The sequence below is a fragment of the Danio aesculapii genome, chromosome 5, assembly GCF_903798145.1.
Source record: "Danio aesculapii chromosome 5, fDanAes4.1, whole genome shotgun sequence".
In the NCBI taxonomy this organism is placed as follows: Eukaryota; Metazoa; Chordata; class Actinopteri; order Cypriniformes; family Danionidae; genus Danio; species Danio aesculapii.
In genome coordinates this window covers 38820150-38846124 of record NC_079439.1, presented here as the reverse complement: position 1 = coordinate 38846124, position 25975 = coordinate 38820150, and the positions used below count along the sequence as shown (strand labels likewise).

General features: G+C 35.3%; 1 protein-coding gene across 6 annotated transcripts in view; it reads right to left on the bottom strand.

The window, feature by feature from the left end:
- Positions 1–25975, bottom strand: part of klhl13 (kelch-like family member 13) — a 91845-nt gene that overhangs the window by 35380 nt on the left and 30490 nt on the right. The window contains exons 1-2 of one of the 6 annotated variants that reach the window (XM_056458150.1): positions 22225–22714; positions 3256–3327 (exon numbers count right to left, since the gene is read on the bottom strand). The exons of 4 other annotated variants lie outside the window; for them this stretch is intronic. In XM_056458150.1, coding sequence (XP_056314125.1) covers positions 3256–3327; positions 22225–22322 — 170 coding nt within the window. In that variant the 5' untranslated portion in view covers positions 22323–22714. Of the gene's footprint in view, positions 1–3255; positions 3328–22224; positions 22715–25975 lie in introns of those variants that run through there. One more of the 6 variants, XM_056458151.1, reaches the window with a different exon arrangement.

The window sequence follows — 25975 nt, the reverse complement described above, 5'->3', positions numbered from 1 at the left end:
AGCGACTGATATATATATATATATATATATATATATATATATATATATATATATATATATATACATATACATATATACATATATATACACACACACACACACACACACACACACACACACACACACACACACAGTTGAAGTCAGAATTATTAGCCCCCGTTTATTTTTTTCCTCAATTCATTTTAACGGAGAGAAGATTTTTTTTTCAACACACTTCATACAAACATAATACTTTTAATAACTCATTTCTAATAACTGATTTATTTTATCTTTGACATGATGACAGTAAATAATATTTGAGTAGATATTTTTCAAGACACTTCTATCCAGCTTAAAGTGACATTTAAAGGCTTAACTAGGTTAATTAAGTTAGCTAGGCAGGTTAGAGTAATTAGGCAAATTATTGTATAATGATGGTTTGTTCAGTAGACTAATCGAAAAAAAATATAGCTTAAAGGGGCTAATCATTAAAAAAGAACTTAAAATAATAAAAAAATAAAATAAAAGCTGCTTTTATTCTAGCCGAAATAAAACAAATAAGACTTTCTCCAGAAGAAAAAATATTTTCAGACATACTGTGAAAATTTCCTTGCTCTGTTAAGCATCTATATATATATATATGTGCTATATATGCCATTTGAATATGTATTTACATTGCAGCCTTTAGCAATCATCTAATCGCAATGTTATAGGATTTAACACTGCTTTTTTAAAATCGCAATAATCAATTTCAGTTTTTGTGATAATGGAAATTAGCAATGGTAATAATAACTGTCAGAAAATCGAACACGTTTACCTTTAGTTGATACATTAGTGGAGAAATAACAACCCAAATATAGTGATTTTTGTTATTAATCAACTACATATTTTGCTATATTTCAGACAAATATATTTCGACTTGGATATCTTTGCAGTCTGAGCAGTAGACGTGGATCATGCTCTTCACTTTCATCAGTGATCAGTTGATCAGACTTTTTCATTTTTAATCTTCCAAAGCTTCAGTTCCTAACAAAGTTGCCGGCCAACTGGCTCCATTTTATTTACTTACTAAAGCCAATTTGTTTTCACAATTGGCGCTCGGCGGGTGTTAATTTTGGACCCTGTAAGCATATAAAGTGATGAATAATTAAAAAGGCCTCATAATAAGCTCTTATGGTTACTCTGGGGCTAAGCAAAGTAGCTCCTAAAGCTTGTGCATTTTCAGACAACTAAACAACAGAACAATAACATATGTACGAAGAATTTTATTAAATTTGCCTAAGCACTCAAGCCTATAGCATGGAAACTACTCAAAGATTTATGAATGAGGACTCAGGACAGGACTTTAATGATCAGCACAGTGAAAATTGCATCCATTTTCACAGACCTTATCCTTGCAACTTCAAGTTTCAGAGCTTCACCAATGATATCCAGCCAAAATAATAAATAAATAAACCAGGAAAAAAAATTGTTTCATCTGGGTTCACAAAGGGGCCTACTGTCTTGGAAGGTGAGGGTTTTTTTGGATTAATGCATTAATGAAATACTCCTGAGGTATAGGTGAACAAAACTACATAAAAAGAATATAATATTATAATAATCCTGTCATGACACTTATTTTGCAATTTAGGCACTGAACATTACAATAATACATTAATAATGTTATTTTTAATAATCTGTAGCTTAACATTTCCTTGTGGAAAAACTACATTATTCTGCAAAATAGCACTGAACATTTAAATGATTAATAATGTTTCTTTTTAAAAGTAATTTAACTCAAGAATTCCTGGTGAGAAACTACTTTATTCAGCAAAAATGCACTGAGCATTTAAATAATAAACTATTAATGTTTTTTTTTAATAAATAATCATCTTTAGCTCAGGAATTCGTGGTGAGAGATTACATTAGTCTCAAAAAAAAAGAAAAAAAAAAAAAAAAAGAAAAAGAAAAAAACATTGACCATTTAAATAATTAAATAATTAATAATGCCTTTTTAAAGTAAATATAATCTTTAGCACAGGAATTCCTGGTGAGAAACTACATTATCCTGCAAAAACAATAACAAATTATTAATAAAGTTGTCTTTTTAAAATAACCTTGTTTAGCTCAAGAACTACTGGTGAGAAACTACATTATTCATAAAAGAAAAAAAAAAAGAAAACACTGACCATTTAAATAATAAATTATTAATAAAGTTGTTTTTAAACTATCATCTTTAGCTCAGGAATTCCTAGTGAGAAACTACATTATTCTGCAAAATAAGTACTGACCATTTAAATAATAAATTATTAATAATGTTTTTTTATTTAAATAATAATCTTTAGCTCAGGAATTCCTAGTGGAAAAAACTATGTTATTCTGTGAAAAAAGGCCTGACCATTTAAATAATAAAATATTAATAAAGTTGTTGTTTTAAATAATCTTCTTTAACTCAAGAATTACTGGTGAGAAACTACATTATTTATAAAAAAATAAATAAAAGAGTTGCGAAATAAACCTTGAGCTCCAATTCACTCCCATGGGTTTCATTCATGGCTTTGAAATCTTTATCGAAGAGTCCTCCCAATAGGAAATATACAAAATGTACAGCATTGTGACCCAAGTAACAACAAAAAGGCCCTTTCACACTGAGCACAATGAGAGATGCGGTGATGCCCTTGAATCGAAAAAACAGATCCCTATGAAGTTCTTCACACAAGGCACAAAAGAGCGAAGACTTATTTTTCAAACATCAGCAACAAAAACAAAAATAAATATTTAAAAACTTGCATGGTAAGGAACTGCGAAGCAAAAAAAGACTAGACAAGTTGAATAATTTAGTTGTATGTATACACATAGTTTGTGATTCTGATGTAGCTCCATCTTAACTTAATTTACTGTCGCGTAAATGTGCTACAGACAAATTTAAAGCCAAATTTATATATATATATATATACACACATTCATAAAGGGAAAAGAGAAGATCAGGGTGAGCGTCGTGTTGGGAGGCTGCCAAAAAAATGCTTTGTTGCACTCAGCGCCACATCACGCACATTAATTTGCCATAGGGGATTCTGTGTGTCACCAATTCGCCTCGATACATCACGCCACGCTCAGTATGACAGGGCTTTAACATGACGATGAAGGACTATCGATGATTCAAGAGGAAAGGTTAAGCAGGGTCAGAGGGTGTCGCTAAACCAGACAATACGAAGTTTCTACAATTAATAAAAAAGGACAAGACGAATATGGCAACAAGCACATGACACAAGCACAGGCAGCTGATTGGTGCATTACCCTGTCAGGTGATAGGTTGGAGATGCAGCAAGCAGAGAGTGGGTGGTCCACACCACAAACGAGTGCTGGTGGCTGCCAAAAACAACGAGAAATACAGCATCACTAAACACACGCTCATTCCCAGAAAACATGCAAACACGCAGGACGGAGAAGAAGAGACACACAAACTAACACACCAACGACAACAAACCAACAGAGAGCGGGAAATCGCCACGGCCATTCATTTAATTAAGCAGTTCAGATTAATCCGAGCCTCTAAATTACTGATAAATGAGATGACGACTCCAGTGATGCAAATCTGCTTAATGAAGACAACTTGACACGAGATGGCAGAACATAATGCGCACAACACAGACGGGATGGAGATGAGACAAAGACACTCACGCAAACCTTTATCCGACAAAACAAAGACGGGTATAATGATGCGGGTATAAACTTGCATGATGCGCTAGCCACAAAAAACTATGACCAGAAAGACAACGAGAGGCGGGTTAGTGATGGAGGAAGGGGATGTGATGCAGAAAGAGTGAAAGAGATGGATGGAGAGAGAGAGTAAGGGCAAGCAAAAGAACATTAGCTTAACAGTATTCTTTAATAATTCTGTATTATGGAGAACAGGGCTGAACGAGACAGGAGAACAGCTGGCCTGTCACTGCGCACGCACACACATGCACACAGAGAGAGAGACGGACAGACCTCGACATATTCTGCTTTGATTAACCAACATCCTTTTCAACTCTCCTGGACCAGATCCCTGCCAGTTAATTAGGATTTGAGAAAGCACACACATGCACACACTAGCGCACACACTTTCGCTCTCTTTTTTTTCCCTGATTCAGATCGCATCAGTGCAAATCAGTTCAGTCACCCTGGGCATTCACTCCTTAGAGAGGAGAATTAGAAACCCACCTGAGGTCTGTCTGATAACGACACATCAAACATTAGCAAATGGCTGGAAAGTGAAGGAAAGATAGCTGGTTTGATGTTACAAAACGTGTGTTTTTTGCGGCTAAGTATAGCTGGCATTCTGTGGTGCCCTTTCTAGACTGCTTTTCCTAAAAAGACATCATACTGAAGGACGACTTTAAATCTAGGACAAAAAAGCTTGAGGGTGGGAGCATATACCTGATGTTTGAGGATCTGCAGACTGGGGATGTTAAGTTTTGATGTTCAGACTGGTACAACGGGAGACCGATGTGCCAATTTATCGATTAAAGGAAAGAGTTACAGGAATTTTCCAGGAACAGCTTAAGCTCTTCGCTTGAACTGTATTCGTGTCAAGTTGTCAATAACATTAGAAAACCACGTCAGCTCCCTTCTCACATATTAGGAACAAGAAATGTTGTAATGCACTTACAGTGGAAGCCCAGCACACAAATAGATCAGAATTTCTGGATATGTTCACACCTAAAGTTTGGTTTCAGACCAAGAGAAAAGTATACCTTTTTATGCCAAAGGACCAAATTTAATTATACAAAAAAGTAGTTTTGTTCAAACTACTTAGTTAAAATGAGCTGAAACAATAGAAGTTTTGAGATTTTTTGGGGGACAACTTAATTGTTTTATGTTCAATTCACTTAAATTTGTAAAAACAATGACGTTTTAACTTGATATATTTGCGTTGGGACAAAATAAAGAAAATGTGTGGAACCCAACATTATTTACAGTGTGCATGTAAGCAGTATTTGATTTATAGTTGAGAAATGGATTTATAAAATTTGTAAAAGAGCACCAGCAATTTTGGCTGGTTTAGATGCATGTGGTCAATGTTGTGTTCAGAGTAGAGTAATTTTTCCTTTTGATGAATTCTAAAGCTGCATTTTCAGCAGTCATTACCCCAATTTTCAATATTTAATATTTTTTTTTTTTAATCATGCTGACCCCAAATTGAATACTGATGCACATGAACTACACTCAAAAAATAACTTATCAGATGAACGCAATTTAATTCAGGGCAGTGTTTCAATCCAATAAATCTGTTTAACAGAAACTATTAAAAAAAAACTATTTACACAATTAAATGCAATAGAGTTGGTCCAACATGTTATCAAATAAAAGTTTAAATACATTTGTATTTTTTATTAACTAAAACTGATAAGGTCTGATAATTTAATGTGTGTCTATTATGTGTCGTACATTTAAAAGTTTCTTAGTTTTATTTGACGTCATCCTAAATGAACCAAAAGAGCCATTTTAAGCATATTTCATGAGTTACATGTAGAGTTGATTGAGACTGGTCTCAGAACTAATTTTAGGACAGTTATTGCTCACTGAGCAAAGCAACAAACTGCATTTTTGCTAATTAAGCTGCCAACACCCAAAGCATGGGTGCTTCTGCAGGGTGGTAATCTCAAAACTCAAAGCATTATATGAAAATCTTCTAAATCTTCAAACTAAACGAAGATTAAACTCTAACAAGTTTTTCTATTAACTTTAAACTCCTAAGATTACTTTTATTGTCAACATTTCCTTCTCTAAATTCAATCCCACACAAAGCATGCTGGGAACCACAAATCCACCAATCAGGTAGTTGGACCAACGCAAAACGCTTAAGTTAACTTAATGGTTTACAAATTTAAGTGGACTGAACATAAAACACAGGAATTGGCCAAAAAATGTGTTGTTTCAGCTCATTTTAAACAGGTAGTTTGAGCAGTAATCATTTAATGTGCGGGTTCTGAAAGACAAAAATAAGGGCACGTGTCCACCGAAGCGTTTTGCGCTGCAGAAATGTCAGCTGAGGATTTTCTTCTGTTATTGCTACTGGAAGTGGTGCGTTTTAAAACACCAGCAGCACAGTCAGCCTCTGTACTGTGTGCTCTGCGTTTTTTAAACACTTTGACAGTTGGAGAAGCGCTCACAGCTAATTAGCTGTACAAGTCTGTATACATTTAAGTTGACCTGCTTAATGTTAGAAGTTAAATGAACAAACAAAAAAAACCCATTCACTTGTCAAAGGGAGATTTAAAAGCATGATGACCATATCTGAACTGGCGATATCTGGACATCTATCCTCGTCACTTCTTCGTATTCTTGTCATTCCATTAAATTCTAAAAAATCCAATTGTTGGTGATAAAAAACAAACTAAAAGCGTATGTGGTGGGCAGGGGCTGTGCTAATCTTTGGTAGCTCCTTTAAAGGCATCTAACAGCTTCATATTTAATGAAGCTCAAAAAAAAAAAGGACGAGAACCAGAAGAGATGTGACCTGTTTAACAGAATACGTAATAGTGATGCACATGAACCCCACTGTACCTATGTGGTGGGAATACTTATCTGATTACACATTACTGACGTCATAACGACAATGAATAATATGACTAATATACCACTCATTATTTCCTAATCAAGTGTAGGTGTTTGTGTGTGGTGTGAAAGTGCATGTAGGAGTGTGTAATTCATGGGCAGAAATGTGGGGTTGATTTTTTTGTTTTTGTTTTAATGCATATTGAAATTACAGCGAAAAAAATCCTCCCAAATTCATGCCAGGGTGTGTGTGACTCACAGGGCGACTCAGATCTGCTCAGTGACACACAAACAGATTTATTCTCCATATAATGAGGAGATTGGAGTGTTGATTGAAAGGGTGATGATAAAGAGACAGCTGATTCTGATGAAGAGCTCAGATGCTCACAGATTAGCATGAAGCGGCAAGATCAAACGGGCACCCGAGGCTACGAGACAGACAGTTCTGTCCAAAACAGGGGAGAAAAAAATAATAATACAGAGCAAATGATGCACATCAAGAGCTTTTCTGTCAACAGCCTGTTGATCTTAGAAGGGAACAACAACAACAACAACAACATTTTCATAAAACATTTACTTATCCAAAAATTCATGAATTGCTCTCAATTCAAGAAAGTATTAAAAAAAAGTCAATGTCAGAAAGAATAATTAGCAAGAGCCTGGAGTAAAATTCATTGAAAGTGTCAAAAAACACAATTTCCAGTACATACAAATTGGGATAATTTCAGGCGACATTAAAAATTAGGATAAATGAGTATGTATTACAAAGGTACCACAACCTTAATTTCCATATATGTTTACCGTGTGTTGTTTTTCAAAGTTGAATTTTCTTGGTGACAGGTGGCTGAATATGTAACGTATCATATGTATGTGTAGTGTGAAGTGTGTTCTTTGTTCCTGGCTGTTGAACAATGATAAAAAAAAGAAATCTATTTCCCCCTTTCCCTCTTGTGTATATTACCCCATAAAATATGAGTGATTCCATGTTATGGATAAATAAGTAATCCACTTATATTTATGCGCATTTTGGATATGCGAGAAAAAGCAAAAAAAAAAACGCTTGATGGAAACGCCAAGATGCGCATACATTTTGAAAATGCACATAAAAAACATATGCGCATAACTTAGTAGGATAAATTTTATTTGAAAAGATGCGCATAAACTGTGATGGAAACACTTTTACCAAACAAATTCCAGTATGCTCATAAAAAAATAAAAATTCATGTGATTTTGTATAAGAGATCATGTGCTGATACAAATGTGTAAATGGACAAACCAGCGAGCTTAGCAAACTGTAAAACATCTGAAATGTTGTTTTGGTCATTCTAAAATGCCAGTATTAGTTTTATTATATTATTAAATACCTTTAGAATTGTTAAGAGCATCTGTGCTCTGCGTCACACACCTTTAGACATGTTCATTGCATGTCGGTATTGTCTTCTTTATTATTAAATAAAGAAAAAATTGACGCAGCTTCTCCTACCGCAGCAAATTCCGTTTTTACTTTTGATTTTTGGCAGCAGTTAATCAGGAAGTGACGATTTTTGTTCTCTTTGATTCGTTGGATGGAGATGCTGCTTTATTTGCACATATTTTATGTGATATTCCAGTTATGCGCATAAATTTTATTCGCATCTTTAGATCGAAACAGCTAGTGTGAATTGATAAATGTCTATAAATAAACTGCAGTACTCCAGCTCACATTTCAGAAAATTGTAGAGTTCACATGCAAAATCCATTAAACTTCTCTTCTAAAACGAGCATTTTCCTGTGTGAAGGTTTAGTAATTTCACTATTTTTAAACAGAATATGTTCTTTACGTTGCCTTTAAAATAAAATAACTAAACATACACTGTAAACACAAAACGTTAAGGTAAATCAAACCGTTTGAGGACACCGACTGCAACAAACCATTTAAGTTCAAATACTAATCCTAATAAGTACTGTGAACTTAATCCATTTGAGTAAACGAAGACATTTGAGCACATAAAACCTGATAAATGAAGAGAACTCAAACCAACTGAGTACTGTAAAACCTGGAGTACTGGAAACTATTTGCTACAAACCATTTGAGTTAAAAAACTGATCTATACGAGTACTCTGACCTTACTCCATTTAAGCTGAAGTAATGAGGTATTTAATTAACTCATTATCTCAAACACTGAGTTCAAAACTCTTTTTAAATGAGCAGAATTAACTTTCAGTCAATTTTTGAGTTAACTACACTCATTTCATTTGATAAAGTTGACTGTTGGGTTTTACAGTGTAGGAAGCTGAAAATTTCAGATGACACTTAGAGGTTTTTGTATTCAAACTCTTCAAATGTTGTTTTATATTGAAAAGGGCCTTAAAATTAACAGTTAAACCTATAACTATAGCTAATATTTATGCAGCTCCTAAGCTAACAAATGAAGGTCTTTTCTTGCAAATCAAGTCATTTTTAGAGCAAAATATATTTATTTATAACTATGCAAGTGCATTTAGAAGACTGTGTAAAAGTTCACAACTTTTCACGTGACAAACTCAAAAGATGAGATTGACTTCAACACAATTTATAGACAACTATACAGTAGGCATGGGATGATAACCGTTTTCAAGGTTTACCGCTGTTTGGAAAAATCTTAATTTTTAAAACCGCCAAAATTTTCTGCTATACCGTTCTGAAGGTATGTGTAAGATTTTTTATTATGTTTTTTTTTTTTTTTAATAAACAGTATCTTCAGCAAAAAAGATATCCAAATATGCCGTTTTAAATTGTACAGAAATCTGTGATTCATTTGAATTATTTACCCTGACATGTTTACTGCGCCAACATATTTTAAATGTTAAAATAAAATATATTGTGTTCAAAGCAGAAAAAAGTTTATCATCCAAGATTATCATACCGTCAAATCTTATACCGTCCCATGCCTATTTTACAGTCACAGTCACTAAACAGTATCATATAGCACACACGTCATACAATAAACAACATAACAATGTCTCCAAGTGAAGGGGAAAAAAACAGAGCTCCCTGTGGCTCAACATTTTTCGCTTAATTCCCTCTAATTATAAACAAGAATCTCACAGCTGCCATTTTGCATTGTTTGTGAAGGCCCCTTACAGGCGAGTGTGTTGAAGCGAGGCCGGTATGACTGTTTGTGCTTGTGTACTGCTCAAGAGTTTACACTCAGTCCTGTTATGAGGCACAACACGGTGCAGTGTTGTTCCATTTCCATTAGTTAGAAACAAACAAGTAGCATCCATCTCTCTGCCTCTTATTAGCAGTTAGCATAAGAATCAAGTGGAGTTTATGCAAATCTTTTGATTTATTCACACGATCATATAATGCTTATTGTGGCTGAATGTTAGAGGATCTGTTATGTGTTTGAAAGAGGGCTGCTCGCAATTTCTTCATCAATGTGACTAAAAGATTTTAACATGGTCTACAATCTAATTCTTTCTTTGTAAAACTTTTTAAATTAAATCACAAAGCAAATCATATTTGTTTAACAGCTTTGGTAAATATGAGAGCTGACTCAGTGAAGCTGCGTTTTTTTTTTTATTATACATGACATGACCACACAGGGACGTCCAGCTGCAGTAATTCTGCATTGTTCTGACCTCAAGCTGGGTTCAAAGGAACTACTTTTATTTTGACCACACATGCAGAGAGATGAACACAAGTGAATTTCTGAATTGCAGAATTTCTACACCTGTTTTGCACACAGAACCAAAAATGACTATATTTAGCCTGTGTAAAGAGAACCTAACTCAATTTTTTTAAATAAAGGTATGCTAAAATGGAAGGGGCCGATACAGAGGGCTGATAACTTGTCAAATTTCCAAGCCGATATGTGAAATATAGGACAAGTTATACAAATACTGATGTTTAGATTTTTTTTCTGAGCCTGTTTAAAAAAAAAAATACATGCAAAAAAATGCAGTGGACAATTGATTTTGCTTTAAAACCTTAATGAATGGAAACAAGGAAAGTTTAATAAAATGATTTACAAATTGCAATTCTGAAGTCTACATTGCTTCTGATATATTGTGTGTCATGTAAATCAGTGGTCCTCAACCACCGGGCTGCAGACCAGTACCGATCCGTGGATCAATTGGTACTGGGCTGTTCAAGAAATCTTTAATTATTTTCGCTTTATTTATTATTGGATTCTGAACGATCTTTTATTTTGAAACCGCGTTGAGACAGTGTTCTTTCGCACACATCTAAGTCACTTGAGCGTCCAAAATTTAACCCACAGACGTCTTTGGAAAGTTTCTTCGCTAAGGGGGAAAGGCCCTGTAAAGGACCCGCGAACTGCCAAGGAATAAATCTGCAACTCATTTGTCAACAAATCAGGTGAATTCATGGCTGTGCAAGAAAATCAACTGCTGGAGATCGCAAATGACGTTCGCATATCGCGTCTTTTCTAGAGCTCGTGCAAGTTCGTCATTTCCAATGGAGGTGTACGGTTTGTGCACGCAAGCTGCGTGACGCGCTCGCGCCTTCCAGACGCACACAGTTGAATGAATGCTGGAGCCGTCCTGATCAGTTTCAGCTTGTATGGAATATACACATTTCAGTAAGATTAATCATCTCAGAAAAACACAGAACACCCAAACACTGCAGTGCTTTGTACTTTTCCCCATAAATAAAACTTGTATCAGAGTGACAGCGATGTTTTGTCAGCCTTGTCATCCTCTGAGAAAATGATTGATGGCACCTAGAAACCTACGAACTATAGCGTTACAGTCCTACAAAACAAACAGACTGTGAAGAAAATGCATAACTTTTAAAAGTCATAAATCTCAATTCTTGTGCTTAAACGAACAATTATTTTGGCTAATTTTGCTTAATCTGTTGCTTCTGTTTGATTGGAAAACAATACAAAATATCATTATTGTTATTCCAAAAAAAGTTAACAATCTGTAACAGTTGTTGTTTTAATCATTTTTCAAATGTACAGATTGTTAAAAAAATTATTTTTTTGAATAACTATAACCATCCATGATACATCTATCCTTATTTTGTTTCTGCTGTCATAAAAAATATAATTAATTGAGTTGTAGAATGTTTAATGCTTCAGAAGTTCTTACGCCTTTCAATTGGTTCCTCTTCATGATTTTCCCTCTTCTTGAATTGCATTTCTTCCAATCCCACCCCATCACTATATCTTCAAACCATATTTTCTTCTAAATAAACATCCTCAACCTTCCTTCCCCAATCTTGTTCTCTGATCATCTTCCTTTTTCCATCTCATCTTCATCCCTCCTGCCTCTTCTCCATTCCCTTTCCTCCTTCCTCATGAGGTGATCTGGAGGTGAAAATTGGATTCTTGCCTTTCCTTTTAATAGACGTGAATAAATGACGATGGATGCATGCAAAAGGAGAAATGATAGGAAAAAAACTTGACACAATCAGTCCTTTCTTCCGCCATGTTCATTTTGGAGGAAGCATAGAGTCATTACATGATTCTGATAAAGTAACATATGACGTATGTCACGTTAGTTCCAGGTTTTCGGAGGATAGCAGTGAAGGTGTGGGAGAAATTACAAGGGAAGAAACTTTATGTCTCTGACTGGCAGAAGCACAAGTAACTTAAAGCAAAAAGACACACTACTGCGGTACTGATTTATATTTAATATAATCCTGCTATTAAAAGTCACATGCTTACATGCAGTGCCCAAAATTAACACTTAGCATGTGCCAAATGAAAGTCAAAATTGGCTTTGGGATTGGGAGTTACTCACTAGTTGGCTGGTGTCTTTATTAGGAACCACAGGGCCTAAAATGAACTTTATTTCACCTGCCAATGGCAGGGATATTGTGTGCCATAAATATTTCTTCCTGGCTAAAAGCATTTCATACCAGCTATGGGACTACATTATTTTTACGAATCTTGATATGACAATAATTTACTTAACTTTTTTTTTAATTATTAGAATTATTAGACCCCCAGAATTTTTAGCCCCCCTGTTTAGTTTTTTCCCCAATTTCTGTTTAACGTAGAGAAGAGTTTTTTCAACACATTTCTAATCATAATAGTTTTAATAACTTCCCTATAATAACTGATTTATTTTATCTTTGCCATGATGACAGTAAATAATATTTGACTAGATATTTTAAGACACTTCTATACAGCTTAAAGTGCCATTTAAAGGCTTAACTAGGTTAATTAGGTTAACTAGGCAAGTTAGGGTAATTAGGCAAGTTATTGTATAACGATGGTTTGTTCTGTAGACAGTCGAAAAAAATATATAGCTTAAGGGGGCTAATAATTTTTTAAATATTATTTAAACACAATTAAAAACTGTTTTTATTCTAGCCGAAATAAAACAAGTAAGACTTTCTCCAGAAGAAAAACTATTATCAGACATACTGTGAAAATTTCCTTGCTCTGTTAAACATCATTTGGGAAACATTTAAAAAAGAAAAAAAGTTCAAAGGGGGGCTTATAATTCTAACTTCAATTGTATACGCAAGATAAACAGCACATTGTTAGGTTTGATTGTTCCTCTTATGAAATATGAGAAACGAGATGAATAAACCTGCACTATTTGTTACTAATAAAGGAGCTGCACAACCATTCAAATTGTTTATTAATTTTAGCTTGACTGTGTTGTGGGCAGTGCACCGACATGCAGCGCCATTGCATTTTGGGGTGGCCCTAGTTTGAGTCCTAATTTACAAACCTTTCTCTGTAGAGATACTGTCCTATTATAATAAAGGCAAAATAACAACAAATATCAATCTTGCAAAAAAAAAAAACTATTGGCATGCCTTTACATGCAATATTGCGGAAAATGGCGTATAGCACAGCTAGTGTTTTTCAGGCAATGATAAACTTCCGGTGAAAGCTTTGTGACTATTTTCAATTTCATAACGTTTCTTTTACAGCATCGATGTTAATGTAAATACAATACATTCAGTTAAATAGACTTAAGCATTCATTTACTCATCTGCTAGTGCCGTCAGTATCACAAGGTTTATGCAGACACTCCATTGAAAATACTGTGGTAAAATAAGCACTCATAGTTTAAAGACATGGCAGTGGAAATGGAGTTTAATGCAGTGCTTCTTGTCCAATCTGACACCCACTTTATAGCGTATATCTATCAGGCAGTGAAGATCACAGATTTTTAAAGAAATCAGACCTTGAACATGGCAATGTTATAATGGAAAGACAGTTCTGACTGAATCAGTGGCTGACTGAAATTAAAAGACTGTGTCCTATAAGACTCTTAAGAGGCTTCTAAAGAATTTGATGAACAACATTTACAAAAGTATATGCATGTCAAAAGTATACATCACAAAATCTTTTTGCAATATAAAACAACAGTTTTCTTTTTTGGCTTACATTATAAAATGTATTATATTTTAAAATGCGATTAATTCAGCAAAATCATAATGTACTTTAAAATCAGCGTTAAAACAACTGCTTTATATTTCATGGAAACTGTGAGAATTGCTTTTTTCCAAGAATTCTAGGAGAGGAAATGCTTTTAAAAGCACAATTTACCCAAAAAAATTTACTTCTCAGAGTTCACTTGTTCAAAACCTATTTGGGTTTTTTTTCTTCTGTTGAACACAAAAGATATTTTGAAGCATTCTGGTTGCTGAGACACATTGACTTCCATATTATTATTATTTTTTTTTTCAAACTGGTACCAGCATTCTTCAAAATATCTTCTTTTTAACACTATAAAGAAACTCAAAAAGGCTTAAAACCACACAAGAAAAAAGTAAAATATGAGGTAATTTCCATTTTTGGGTGAACTACCCAACATTTTTAACATTTATGATCCATGCTGCTCTATTATCGTACTTGACCCAAACATGACTAGTAATGCATAAAATATAATACACTTGCTATGCGAGTTTTATAGCAAGTAGTAAATATATACAACCAGTAAATTTCATCAATACGCCTGCTGTTTGCAAGTGTGGCAAAAAGTTAATTTTGAACCAAGCTCACATGTCAAACGGTGTGGCACAGCAGGAGCTGATGAGGTCACATGATCAGAATAGCACACTTCAGGGAGTTTGTAATAAATACACTCTGAAACTGTCACTCGGGGCTGCAACACCTGTCAGAAATTAAACTTGAAAAAATAATAATAATAAAATAAAGATACGGTTTAGATTTAAAACCACACCCACATGTTTGAATGTGCAATGGGCCCTTATATTACCTGATTCAAATATGGAATTGATAGATAGATTTAATAAAACATTGATAATTGGCAGAAAGACTTGGGATACCCATTCAGGGCTCAACAATAAGGACTGCCCGATGGTCCGGAGTCAGCATGAGACGCTCTGAACAGCAGACAGGATCATTATTGCCCTGATTGGGCCAGTGCTACCTTGTCACTAAAGTTTAATTTACCAGCAATTATTTGCCAACTGTGTGCAAATACAGTGTTAGAATCGGGAAACAGTTTGTGCTTTTAAGCCTTTAAATGCTCCCTTCTATGTGAAGTCATAAACACCATATTGCTTTACATTTCCTCTTATCTGAATGGAGGTTGTGAGCACGCTATTTTGTTCTGTAACCTGGTAACAACCAGAACAGCAAAAAAAAAAAAAAAAAAGCAACATGGCGCCAACTTCAAATTATGAGGCTAAAAGAAAACGTCTGTTTCTAATGTCTTGGAAGTAGATATTTACGCGTCTCACAACGAAACAACAAAAAAATGTTGCCATCAGTTTGGCTAAACAGCCAGTTTTTGTATGCAATAAAATACCTGCCCATTCTCCATACTGCTCTTTTTGTTTGCATAACACTTAGAATTTTGCTCATTATACATTCATTAATATTTTTTAAATATTTACATTTTAGATTCACAGACGCTATTTTTGACACAATATTTAAAATATCAGGGTATATGCAGGAATCCTAAAAGGTAAATTCAATACCTTTTTAAGACTTTTAAAGACCTTCTCAGAATATTAAGACCTCATCGCAACTTCAAGTTCTAATCCGTATCAGGATTAACAGGATTAACAGTTGTAGTTAAAAAAAATAAAATAAAAAAAAATCTATCAATAAAGCACAACCACGCAACAGAACTCAGATAAGCTCAGAAGAAACAAAGCTCGAAAGAATAAATTACGTGGCTGTTTTCAGCGACAGGCTTTAGCCACTGTTTAAACTCGTCTTTCTCTAACTAGAAGTATGCACACCTACATTTTCTCCTTTTGCCATCTGTTTCACTTGAATGGCTCTATGGCTACACGTGGAGAGCGACACATCACCTTCCCGCTTTTGTCGCAAATTACTTGACATCCCCCGGACAGAAGAGCTTGGCTGGATGTGCCTTGGCCAGAACCAATCGCCCAGATTGAGCACACCGTTGTTAATATTAGGAGGAAAATAAATACAATTATGCTTTTTTTGGAGTCAAACACTTTGGACGATGCTTGAACAAAATTTAAGACCTCGTAAAAAGGAGATAAAGTCTTTTTAATACCTTTTAAGGGCCTTAATTTTCTCATAATTGATTTATAAACTTTAATTACTTTTTAAGACCACGTGGACACCCTGAATATTAACTTTTCTTTTTTTGGCAAATTTTGGCCGGGCAAATACAAATCTGAACCACTGGGCCAGTAGAAAAAATCCTTAGCATTGAACCCTGCACTAAGATTTAAACTATGTAGATATACACTGACTTTAAAATCTGTAGTATTTGAAGAAAAATAACTCGCAAGAAATATCTTATTAAAAATGTACTGCTGTAGTATAAAATCATAATTAATTGGAGTAAATATATAATGGAATTATAATGATAGGGAATCATCTCTAGTTTCTCTTCAGAGAAGATTTGAAATATATTTTTGAAAACTACATCTTAAAATAGCCTTTATCTTACTGAAAAAAAGATACAGATCTAAGAAATGATGGATTAAACCCAAATGCAAAGAACAGACACTAGAAAAACAGCTGGTGGCCTCCTCCAAACAGAATTTTGACTGAAAGGTAAAGCAAAAAAATTTCTGAAAACATAAAAATTAATAAAGCAGCCTCATCTCGATATGCAGCAGCGAGGAAGCCTGACACATCTCCTGCTTTCATCTGAGATCACAAGGTAGAAAAGAAAGGCTGAAGCACAGAAAGAATCCAGCGTGAAAGGTGAACGTGCAAAGGACGAACTGCTGTCAGTTTCTTGCTGACATTTCACTGAGTTTGACTTTGTCTTCACAGGAGACTAAAACACATCAGACAGAAGAAGAAAAAAAAAAAAGCACAAACACACCCTCAAATTCCTGGATGACTGAGATTCCAACAAAAGAAATCCACGTTAAACTTTTATTATCATAATATGAAAGAAGGTCAAGGCCGAGGTCCTTTTAGCAGCGGATGAGCAGGACTTTAGATGTGCCACGTTTGTGCAGAGTCTTCACCTGTGCCAACACACAAACACACACACCCATGTGTGCGTCATTCTCTTCCCCCCTGCGGCACAAGCTCTCCGGCTGTCACTCCTCATCACTCTTTTAAGCTGAAGCCCAGAAATCCTTCAAGTCACCGATACAAGAATGTCATTTTTTCTCTTGAATGTGCCCCTAGGACTGTGTGCTGGAGATTTTGGTGTGGTGCATTTGTGTGTTCTGTCTTGGTCCACTCAAAAAATACACAAAAATAAATAAATAAATGACCTGTGATTTCCTGTGCAAGTATTTTAATGAGTATGGACACCTCTCTCTTGCCCTGCCAAGCGTGAAATCCTCACTACAGGCAGCGGGTATATTTAGAGGTGAGGTAACACTTCAGGAGTGCACTCAACTAAACGAATCCTCACCTTCCTTACACTGCATACACATTAACTTCAATAAAGTCCATCAATAAAAAATGGATACATGCTGTTTTTTTTTTTTCAGAACCAGAATCATATTGAAATCTCTTAATTAATGGTAATAACAACAACAATATTAGCAGATTTTTTTTTGTTGATGAGGGTCCACACGGTGACTCAGTGGTTAGCACTGTTGCCTCACAGCAAGAAGGTTCGAGTCCCGGCTGGTTCAGTTGGCATTTCTATGGTTTGCATGTTCTCCCCGTGTTGGCGTGGGTTTCCTCCAGGCTCTCCGGTTGCCCCCACAGTCCAAAGACATGCAGTGTAGGTGAACTGAATAAACTTAATTGGCCGTAGTGTATATGTGTGAATGAGTGTGTATGGATGTTTCCAGTACTGGGTTGCAGCTGGAAAGGCATCTGCTACGTAAAAAATATGCTGGATAAGTTGGCGGTTCATTCCTCTGTGGCAACCCCTGAAGAATAAATGAACTTAGTTGAAGGACAATGAATGAATGAATGAATGAATGAATGATTTTTTACAAGACAAAAAACAAAACAGTGCAAAAAAATACTCTTTTAACAAACACATAATTTAAGATAATTAATATTTATACCCTCAAACTATATGTATTTGTAAAAATAAAAACAAAATTAGTTTATGGAAGTCTTCAATTGTAGATTATTTTAGTTAAATAATAATATTTGCTTTTGTAACAATTGTAACAAATGTAACAAATGTACAATTACTAACTAAATCTAACACTAATAAAATGTATAAAAATCCAAAAATCAAACAAAAAGTGCTCAGGGCTTAAATAATGTGCCGGAGCTCTTTGGGTAAGTAATTCATCACAAAAAAACAGCAAAAATCAGCCCAAGGCATTCCAAAAATGTGGGAAAATGTTTAAAAAGCTTTTATTGACATTTGAGCTATTCATTTAAGCTACCCCTGAGCACTTTTTGTTTGATTTTTTTATACATTTGTTAGTGTTGTTAGATTAAATTAGTAATTGTACATTTTAATCATGTTAAACTAAGAATGTGAATCAAATTGAGGTTTTTTTTTTGTTTGTTTGTTGTAATAATTGTCATTAATTGTTACAGAAGCAAATGTTATAATCTAACTAAAATGATCTAGAAATTCATTCATTAATTTTCTTTTTGGCTTAGTCCCTTTATTAATCTGGGGTCGCCACAGCGGAATGAACCGCCAAATTATCCAGCACATGTTTTACACAGTGGATGCCTTTTCAGCTGCAACCCATCACTGGGAAACTAATCTAGAAATTACAACTAATTTGTAGTTATTTTTAAAGTGGTACAAATACATATAGTTTGTATTTGAGTGCCTTGGACTCATTTTTGCTGTTTATACTAATAAATGTTGGTCCTAATTTCTGTATTTACAAATGATTAACTAATGGGCGTCGCCTCACAGCAAGAAGGTCACTAGTTCAAGTCTTGGCTGGACCAGTTGGCATTTCTGTGTGGAGTTTGCATGTTCTCCACATGTTAGCTTGTGTTTTCTTCCGGGTGCTCCACTTTTCCCCACAGTCCAAAGACACACTGAAAAAAATTATTCAAAGATGATTCCTTGGATTTACTAAATTTTTTTAAGTTAAGTGGTTATAAACAATTTATTTGGGCTGAATTTAAACAAACGAATTAAGTTGAACATTACTCAATTTAATTTGTTTGTTTAAATTCAACCCAATTAAATTGTTTGCAACAGTTTTGCATGCAACACTTTTTTCAGTGTATATAGAGGAATTGGGTACGCTAAATTGTACATAGTGTACACGCGAATGAGTGTGTATGGGTGTTTCCCAATACTGGGTTACAGCTGGAAGGGCATCCGCTGCGTAAAACATATGCTGAAATAGTTGGCGGTTCATTCCGCAGTGGCAACCTCTGAAATAGAGACTAAGCCGAAGGAAAATAAATAAATGAATGAATGTTTAACCATCAGAATTCACTTTGAAAAGTAATAATGATCGCACTAATTTCATTTTTTTTGATAACATATTTTATTTTATTTTGATTAACTGCACAACCTTAATTATAGCATCCACAACAATTGATGATAATGTGCTTTACTTTAAATTCTCAAACTCATTAAGCGGATTTTGACTGCCTGCCAATGCTTTCATTGTTCATCAGGCTGGATGAAATAAAAACAGCTTTGGAAAATGATTCCAATCATGCGATTACTTCCAATCATTGTTACATTCTCATAAAATTAAACGATTAATAAAACTTTATAGCTTTCAGTACGGTTATCTTCTATGATGTGCACAGACTCTTATTAATTTTTCTTTTTTTAAATAGCAGCTAGCAGTAACTTCCTGTTGTTTAACATTTTCTGTCTCAAAACACACCAAAAGCAGAGAATGATTCATGTGTCCAGGAGGCATCTCTCCTCCCATTGAGAAATACAGAGACCACAGCTCACCCTCTAATCACACACAACACGCAGCCAAAGCAGTAAAAATAGATTTTGTTTTTACTGGGCAAGGTTGGGCAGGGAGGGGCGACAGCGGGGTCAGGAACTCAACACTGCAATCCACAATCCCAAACCTTAAATCTGAGAAGATACAGATCTGTATACATAAACACAGTTTATTGATTCTCGAAGTGAAATTTATGGGGACTGTACACACACACAACAGAGCTACAGCTAGAGAGATGCAAAGACGGAAGAAAGATACCAGAACCAAGCCATTTTCTCAGATCCAGCCTGTCGTCAGAACTGAACAAGCAAAACCACTTTCAGACTACGATGACAGATATAGCCTATGATTAGTAAGAGAGACCAGCGCCTAAAACTCTCGCATCACAGTTAACTCTCAAATCACTCACAGTTTCAGCATTGTGAATGACGAAAATTAGGTTAAGATTAGTAGCAGTTTGTTTTTTGTTTGTTTTTTTCAGACAGACAAGATAAAGGAGTAAAACCCATAGTATTCTTTATGCATAGATAAAGATCTAAATGCATCAAACACATATTTCACAATCAACAATATGAATGTATAATTTGCATATTGCCTGATTTCTGTATAGGTGTGCAGATTTGGAATTGCTTTTGGATTCACACAATCAGTAGAAAAATCAACTGTGAATGTTGCGTGCTGAATTAATTCCTGTAAGATGGCATCCACAGGATGAGTTTCTAATGTAATCTTCAATTGTTAAATTAAGATTTATATATGCGTGACATGAAAAGGATGTGTATCGTTACTTAATAAAAGACATATTAGAATTTTTTACCTGTTAAATAAATTAGCACATGATCCGATCAAAAAGTGGGAAAAATCGAACATGTTTAAGGGCAGAGCAAAACACACTTGGCATTTGAATTCACACATTTTCATTCATTGTTTCTGTGAACTGCACTAATAGTATATGGAATAGTGAATGATGGTATAGCAAGCGATTATAGAGTCAGTCAAAAACAATTTAAGTATACTGTGGGTGCAAGACTGAATGTGTGAATCATGATATTAGATTGGAAGCAGATTTAAAACTTCCAAATAGGCATGGGACGATGACCGTTTTCAATGTATGCTGCGGTTTGGAAAAGTCAAGGTTTTAAAACCACCAACATTTTCTGCTATACCGTTCCTAAGGTATGTGTAAGATATTTACGGTTTTTGTTGTGCTTTGCTTTTTGGACAAGAGTTTCCCAGCAGAAAAGATTACCATAGATGTAAGATGTCATTTTAAATTGTACAGAAATCTGTGATTTTGAAACTAATGAACAGCAGAAGTCAATGATTCGTTTCAATCATTTATCCTGACATGTTTACTGCTTCAAAAAATTCAAAATGATTCTCAACATAAAATATATTGTGTTCATAAGTTTTTTTTACCCAGACAATTAAAAATGATATATTTTAGAGCAGTAATCACAATACCATGAAATCGGGATACTTTTATCTAATGTACCGTGAGAATCTTACACCTGCCCATGCCTACTGCCAAATATTACTTTCCTATACAAATCACAAGCTGTAATCACTGCCTTGGCACATATTTTTATGCGTTCAGTAAAACAAATGACTTTACCTGAACTTATGACTTATTTATTTTAGCCAAAGCTGCCGAATCAGTTAATTGTCAAAGTTAAATGTCAATTTTCCAATGATTCAGTCACATTCTTGTATATTTCATACATATTGCAATAAGTGCTTTACGGATAAATGTGAACTGACTTGAACTACATAAAATGTTACATTTCACGAAAAAAGAATCAATTTTTCACAGGTCTTTAAGACGATACACAGAACCCATTGAAATGCCTTAGGTGACTTGACAAACGCTCACATGTTAAAATAACTTATTTAAACAGACTGATGTAGCATTAGTTGTAAACCGGTCAACAAACTAGTGTGAAGTTTAAATTAAGGTGCTGGAATGAGGACTGAGAAGAGCGGAAGCCCGATAGCGGTCATCTTCAGTGTATCATCCAGCATCAGTGCTGCATCCTCCAGCAGCCCACCGGGCCCCCACCCACCACCACAACAACACAAGCGCTCAAATCCAGGGCGCACGACACGCCAGGACAAAAGACTGCTTCACTGGCTGTTTTCACGGCCCGGTGCGTACTAGAGCTCGTAAACAGAGCCGCGAGGAGAAAACTGCTTGAATAGAGAAGCGCATGCAAATCCTCCGCGGGTGGAGAAAACCAGGCGGCGCGCGGACACACGCTAAACGATATAAAACGGGTCTCAAGACCTCACTAAACGTCTACAATTTAGGTTACAGAGAAACGAGGGGAGGCGACACACCGACCCCGAAACAAGCACAGTAGCAGCATCCCTGATGTACGACTGAAGACGGAATATAAACACACTCGCGCGCCCTCGGTCACATTTAAAAGCACACACACACACACACACACATTAACACTCTTCAACGCGTTAATATTACAGCTACTTACATGTATGCTGGCGAGAGTGGCGAGGACCTGGACGTTTTAAGGACGGGCACAGGAAATTTCCAGCTGACGGGCGAACCGCTTTTCCATTTCAAAGGCATGTTTTTCCAGTCAGCACCTCTGAGATACAGCGCGAAAGAGAAGAGCCGTCAAGAACGAGTCCATGAAGAAGCGACCAGCGCGGGCTTCCATCCCCAGCAGCCCCTCACCGAGCGTAGGGAGGAGGAAGAGCAAAGAGGAAAGCGGTATCAGCCGCCGACACTGGCAGCTCTGTTTGAGGCAGTGCTTCTCAGATTGACGGAGCTTCGTGTCTGATACCGCAGACAAGGAAACCGGGAGGAATGACACTTTAAGCCTGAGCTGAGAGCTGAAAAGCAGGTGTGCCTGAGCTGAGCATCATCTCCTGAGAAAGAGAGAGGGATGATGATGATGATGATGATGGAGGGTGGGAAAAAAAATAGGCACCGTCGCGTCCGGTCAGCGCAGGGAAGAGGCATGCGCGGTCGGTGCACTGGATGTTCAGCTGAATGCAGGCTGATGTGGCAAGCCGAGTTAACATGTAGTCATCATTTAGCTATTGGCTCTTAGGCTACACTGAAACATGCAATACAATATGATAACCATAACTTTTATTAAATATCTATTTACTCTACTCTTCTCTATTTCTTATATGCCTATATGAATGGCTGGTATTATATGTTGTTTAGATTTCAGCTTCTCAACTATGTTTCCCAAGTGGTGTTGCTTAGTTTATAGCTTAACTGCACTGAAGAAAAAAAATCCTGGTTGCTTTAAATTTTTAAGTTGAATCAAATTAACCTTATGAGTCCATTGAACATATATTATGTTAAACCGACTTAAAACAGCTTGTATAACTTATCAAATTAAGTTAGAACATGATTAACTTAGTTTAATAAGTTACAATGAACTAAAAACATATGCTGCAGTCAGTACCATTCATTCATTCATTCATTCATTCATTCATTCATACATACATACATACATACATACATACATACATACATACATACATACATACATACATACATACATACATACATGTAAATTTTTGGTACATATTTCTGGCTTCTATAGCTTTAGTAGTAAATTATTAGTTATTAGCTATTAGTTATTTTATAGCATATTTTCCCAACATTGCTTTCTATTAAGTATTGGAGCTGTTCAGTACTGTATGCATGTTTGCCAATTAGTGCCTTCTTGCCACCAGCATCTCTCCGTGTGCACCAGACACCTTCTTATAAGCACCCAATAATTCGTGGAAAACACTGTGGAATTCTATGTGTGCTTGAAAAACAACTAACAGGACACACTCACTTCTCTCCGTATTCTAAAAATTCTGAAATATGTCTCCCAATAGTGCTTTTATCAATGTGCCACACATGTATGTCAACATCTTTAAAAAAAGGTGTTTTAGAGTTTCTTCTGATGAATTCACAAGATTTAATTAAAACATTTCAGTTTTGCTTTTTGTGTAGCTCAGCAAAAAAACAAACAAACAAACAGAAGGTTGAGTTATAATTGGAAATGACGACCTCTGATTGGATGGATTCGCCCCAAACTTACCCATCATTTGTCTCCATCTGATTGGTTGGCGGGCCAAATCAAAGGTTACCATGGGCCAACTTTAGCCCGCAGTCCCTAGCTTAAGCATCTCTGTTCTAAATGAATAAAAGTAATGTAAATGTTTTACCACAGTTTTCTAGTAATGGTTTATTATTCTTTTTTAATGGTTTATGTGTTTTCCCAACTGTTGTTTTACTTGTACCAGTTTGTTAGCATTACCTACAAATCATTGTAGTCTAATAATCATAATGAACCTTTACTACAAGCATTCATTTAGTTATTGAAACCATTTGTTGTAGTTTCCTTATAGCAACACTAGTTTTATAAATTTCTACGTTAAATAAGTTTAAAGTAATGTTCATATTGAAACTAATAAGTAATCATTAAGATAAATTATTAGATGTGATGATTTATAAAGAAATTATCAAAACAAATGTTTTTAACTGGGACATATCCATGTTTCTCATAGCAGTGTTCAATTACAATGATTATAAAAGAACTACCTAAGCACTTGGAACATTTATTAGTACCTAATAAAAATTATGTTGGATAGTCACAAGTGACTAGTTCAGAGATGCCCAATCTAGGGCCTGCGGGATTTGGCCCCCATCCAGTTTGAGAAGAGAGGGAGAATGATGGGGATGGTTTAGTGATTGTCATTTCAAATTGAATGTAACGTTTTATTTGTTTGTTTTATTGTTATGCTACAAAAAAGCTAACTGAAATTAAACGTTTAGATTTAAATGGTGTTAATTAATCAGATTTAGTTTAAAATGTACATACTGTCACCAGACGGATAAAGGACTTTGGTGAGCAAATCAAGGCAAAGCCAGATTCTGCTTGACTAGTTTATTCAACTCTACTAGTGTTATAAATGTGATTGTTTATGTTTTTAATCACAACAGTTATAATTAAAAACATTATACTGCATAGGTAATGCGATTCAAAGTAGCGTTTACTATTTGTTTTTTAAATATTAGGAATATTAGGAAATGACCCATGGCAACTTTAAAATCGTTTGGTATAGTTATCTTCGGCCCACGGCTATCAATAATATTTAGTTTTTGCCACTTCATACGAAAAAGTTGGGCACCCCTAGACTAGTTGATGAATGAAAAACCACCAGTTAGAATTCAATGACAAAAAGCTGTAGTTTACTATGAGTGACATTTAACTGCTTGTCACAATTTAAATAGTGAAAAACAACACTAATCTCTACAGGATTATGAGTAATAATAACAAAAGATGGCAAATAGCTTTGAGAACAAACAATTAAGATTAATATGGCTTGCCATAACTGACTGCAGAGTGCCAGTGAGCAAGCGAGAGCTCAGTGCTCAGATAAGAGTTTAATGACCTGGTATAAAATACAACACGACTGCAGACATGAGAAATTTCAAATCCCAGTACAATTCTCCTGAACATTAAAGAACACCAATCCTGTTCCTTGATGTTACATAACGGTCAAGAATTTCCTACTGATGTCCATTATGAGAGACAAGTCTTTTCAAAACATCTCTAGCTAGGCGGCGCAAGCAGGGCAAAAACTGTTCCGCGGGGCTCTTCACCCACTGCCGTGACAGCACATGTCAAAGAGGAGACCGAGAGGAAAAGAAAGAGCTTCCACATTCATTTCTGCGATTATGTCCGTCTTCGTTAAAAGTGCTGACAAGAGGTCAGAGTCGATGTCCTTTCGCTTATTCAATTGCTTTCTGGATGTGCTACAACATTTGAAAATGTGACCAAGTGTGGTTTGCTCTCTCTGTTGTTTAGTGTCGTTCACCATGCATTTCGCTCTTTCTCTCTTTCTGTCTGTGAGCGACATGCGGTGGACTTATGAGGTGTGGCTCTTCTGTTCCCTCAGTTTTTATTTTCAATGTATAATTTGTCCAATGTATAATTTGGTTAGTTTAGAACCTAATTAATCTGCATGAGCTTTGAAAAAAATAAACAAATAAAAAACTATTTATGACCATAATCTGTTTCAACAACATTAAGCAGGACTGCATCTCAGCATTGACACACATCTTTATGTGTATTTTTGGAATTAAAATGTTTGAAAGAGATTCTTCCTGTGGCATGCAAAAAGACTATAACAAGGAACTGACTTAAAGACTTAATGTTGAAACGCAAGCAGTGGTTTGAGAATTGAAGAAATTCAGGTAATGGA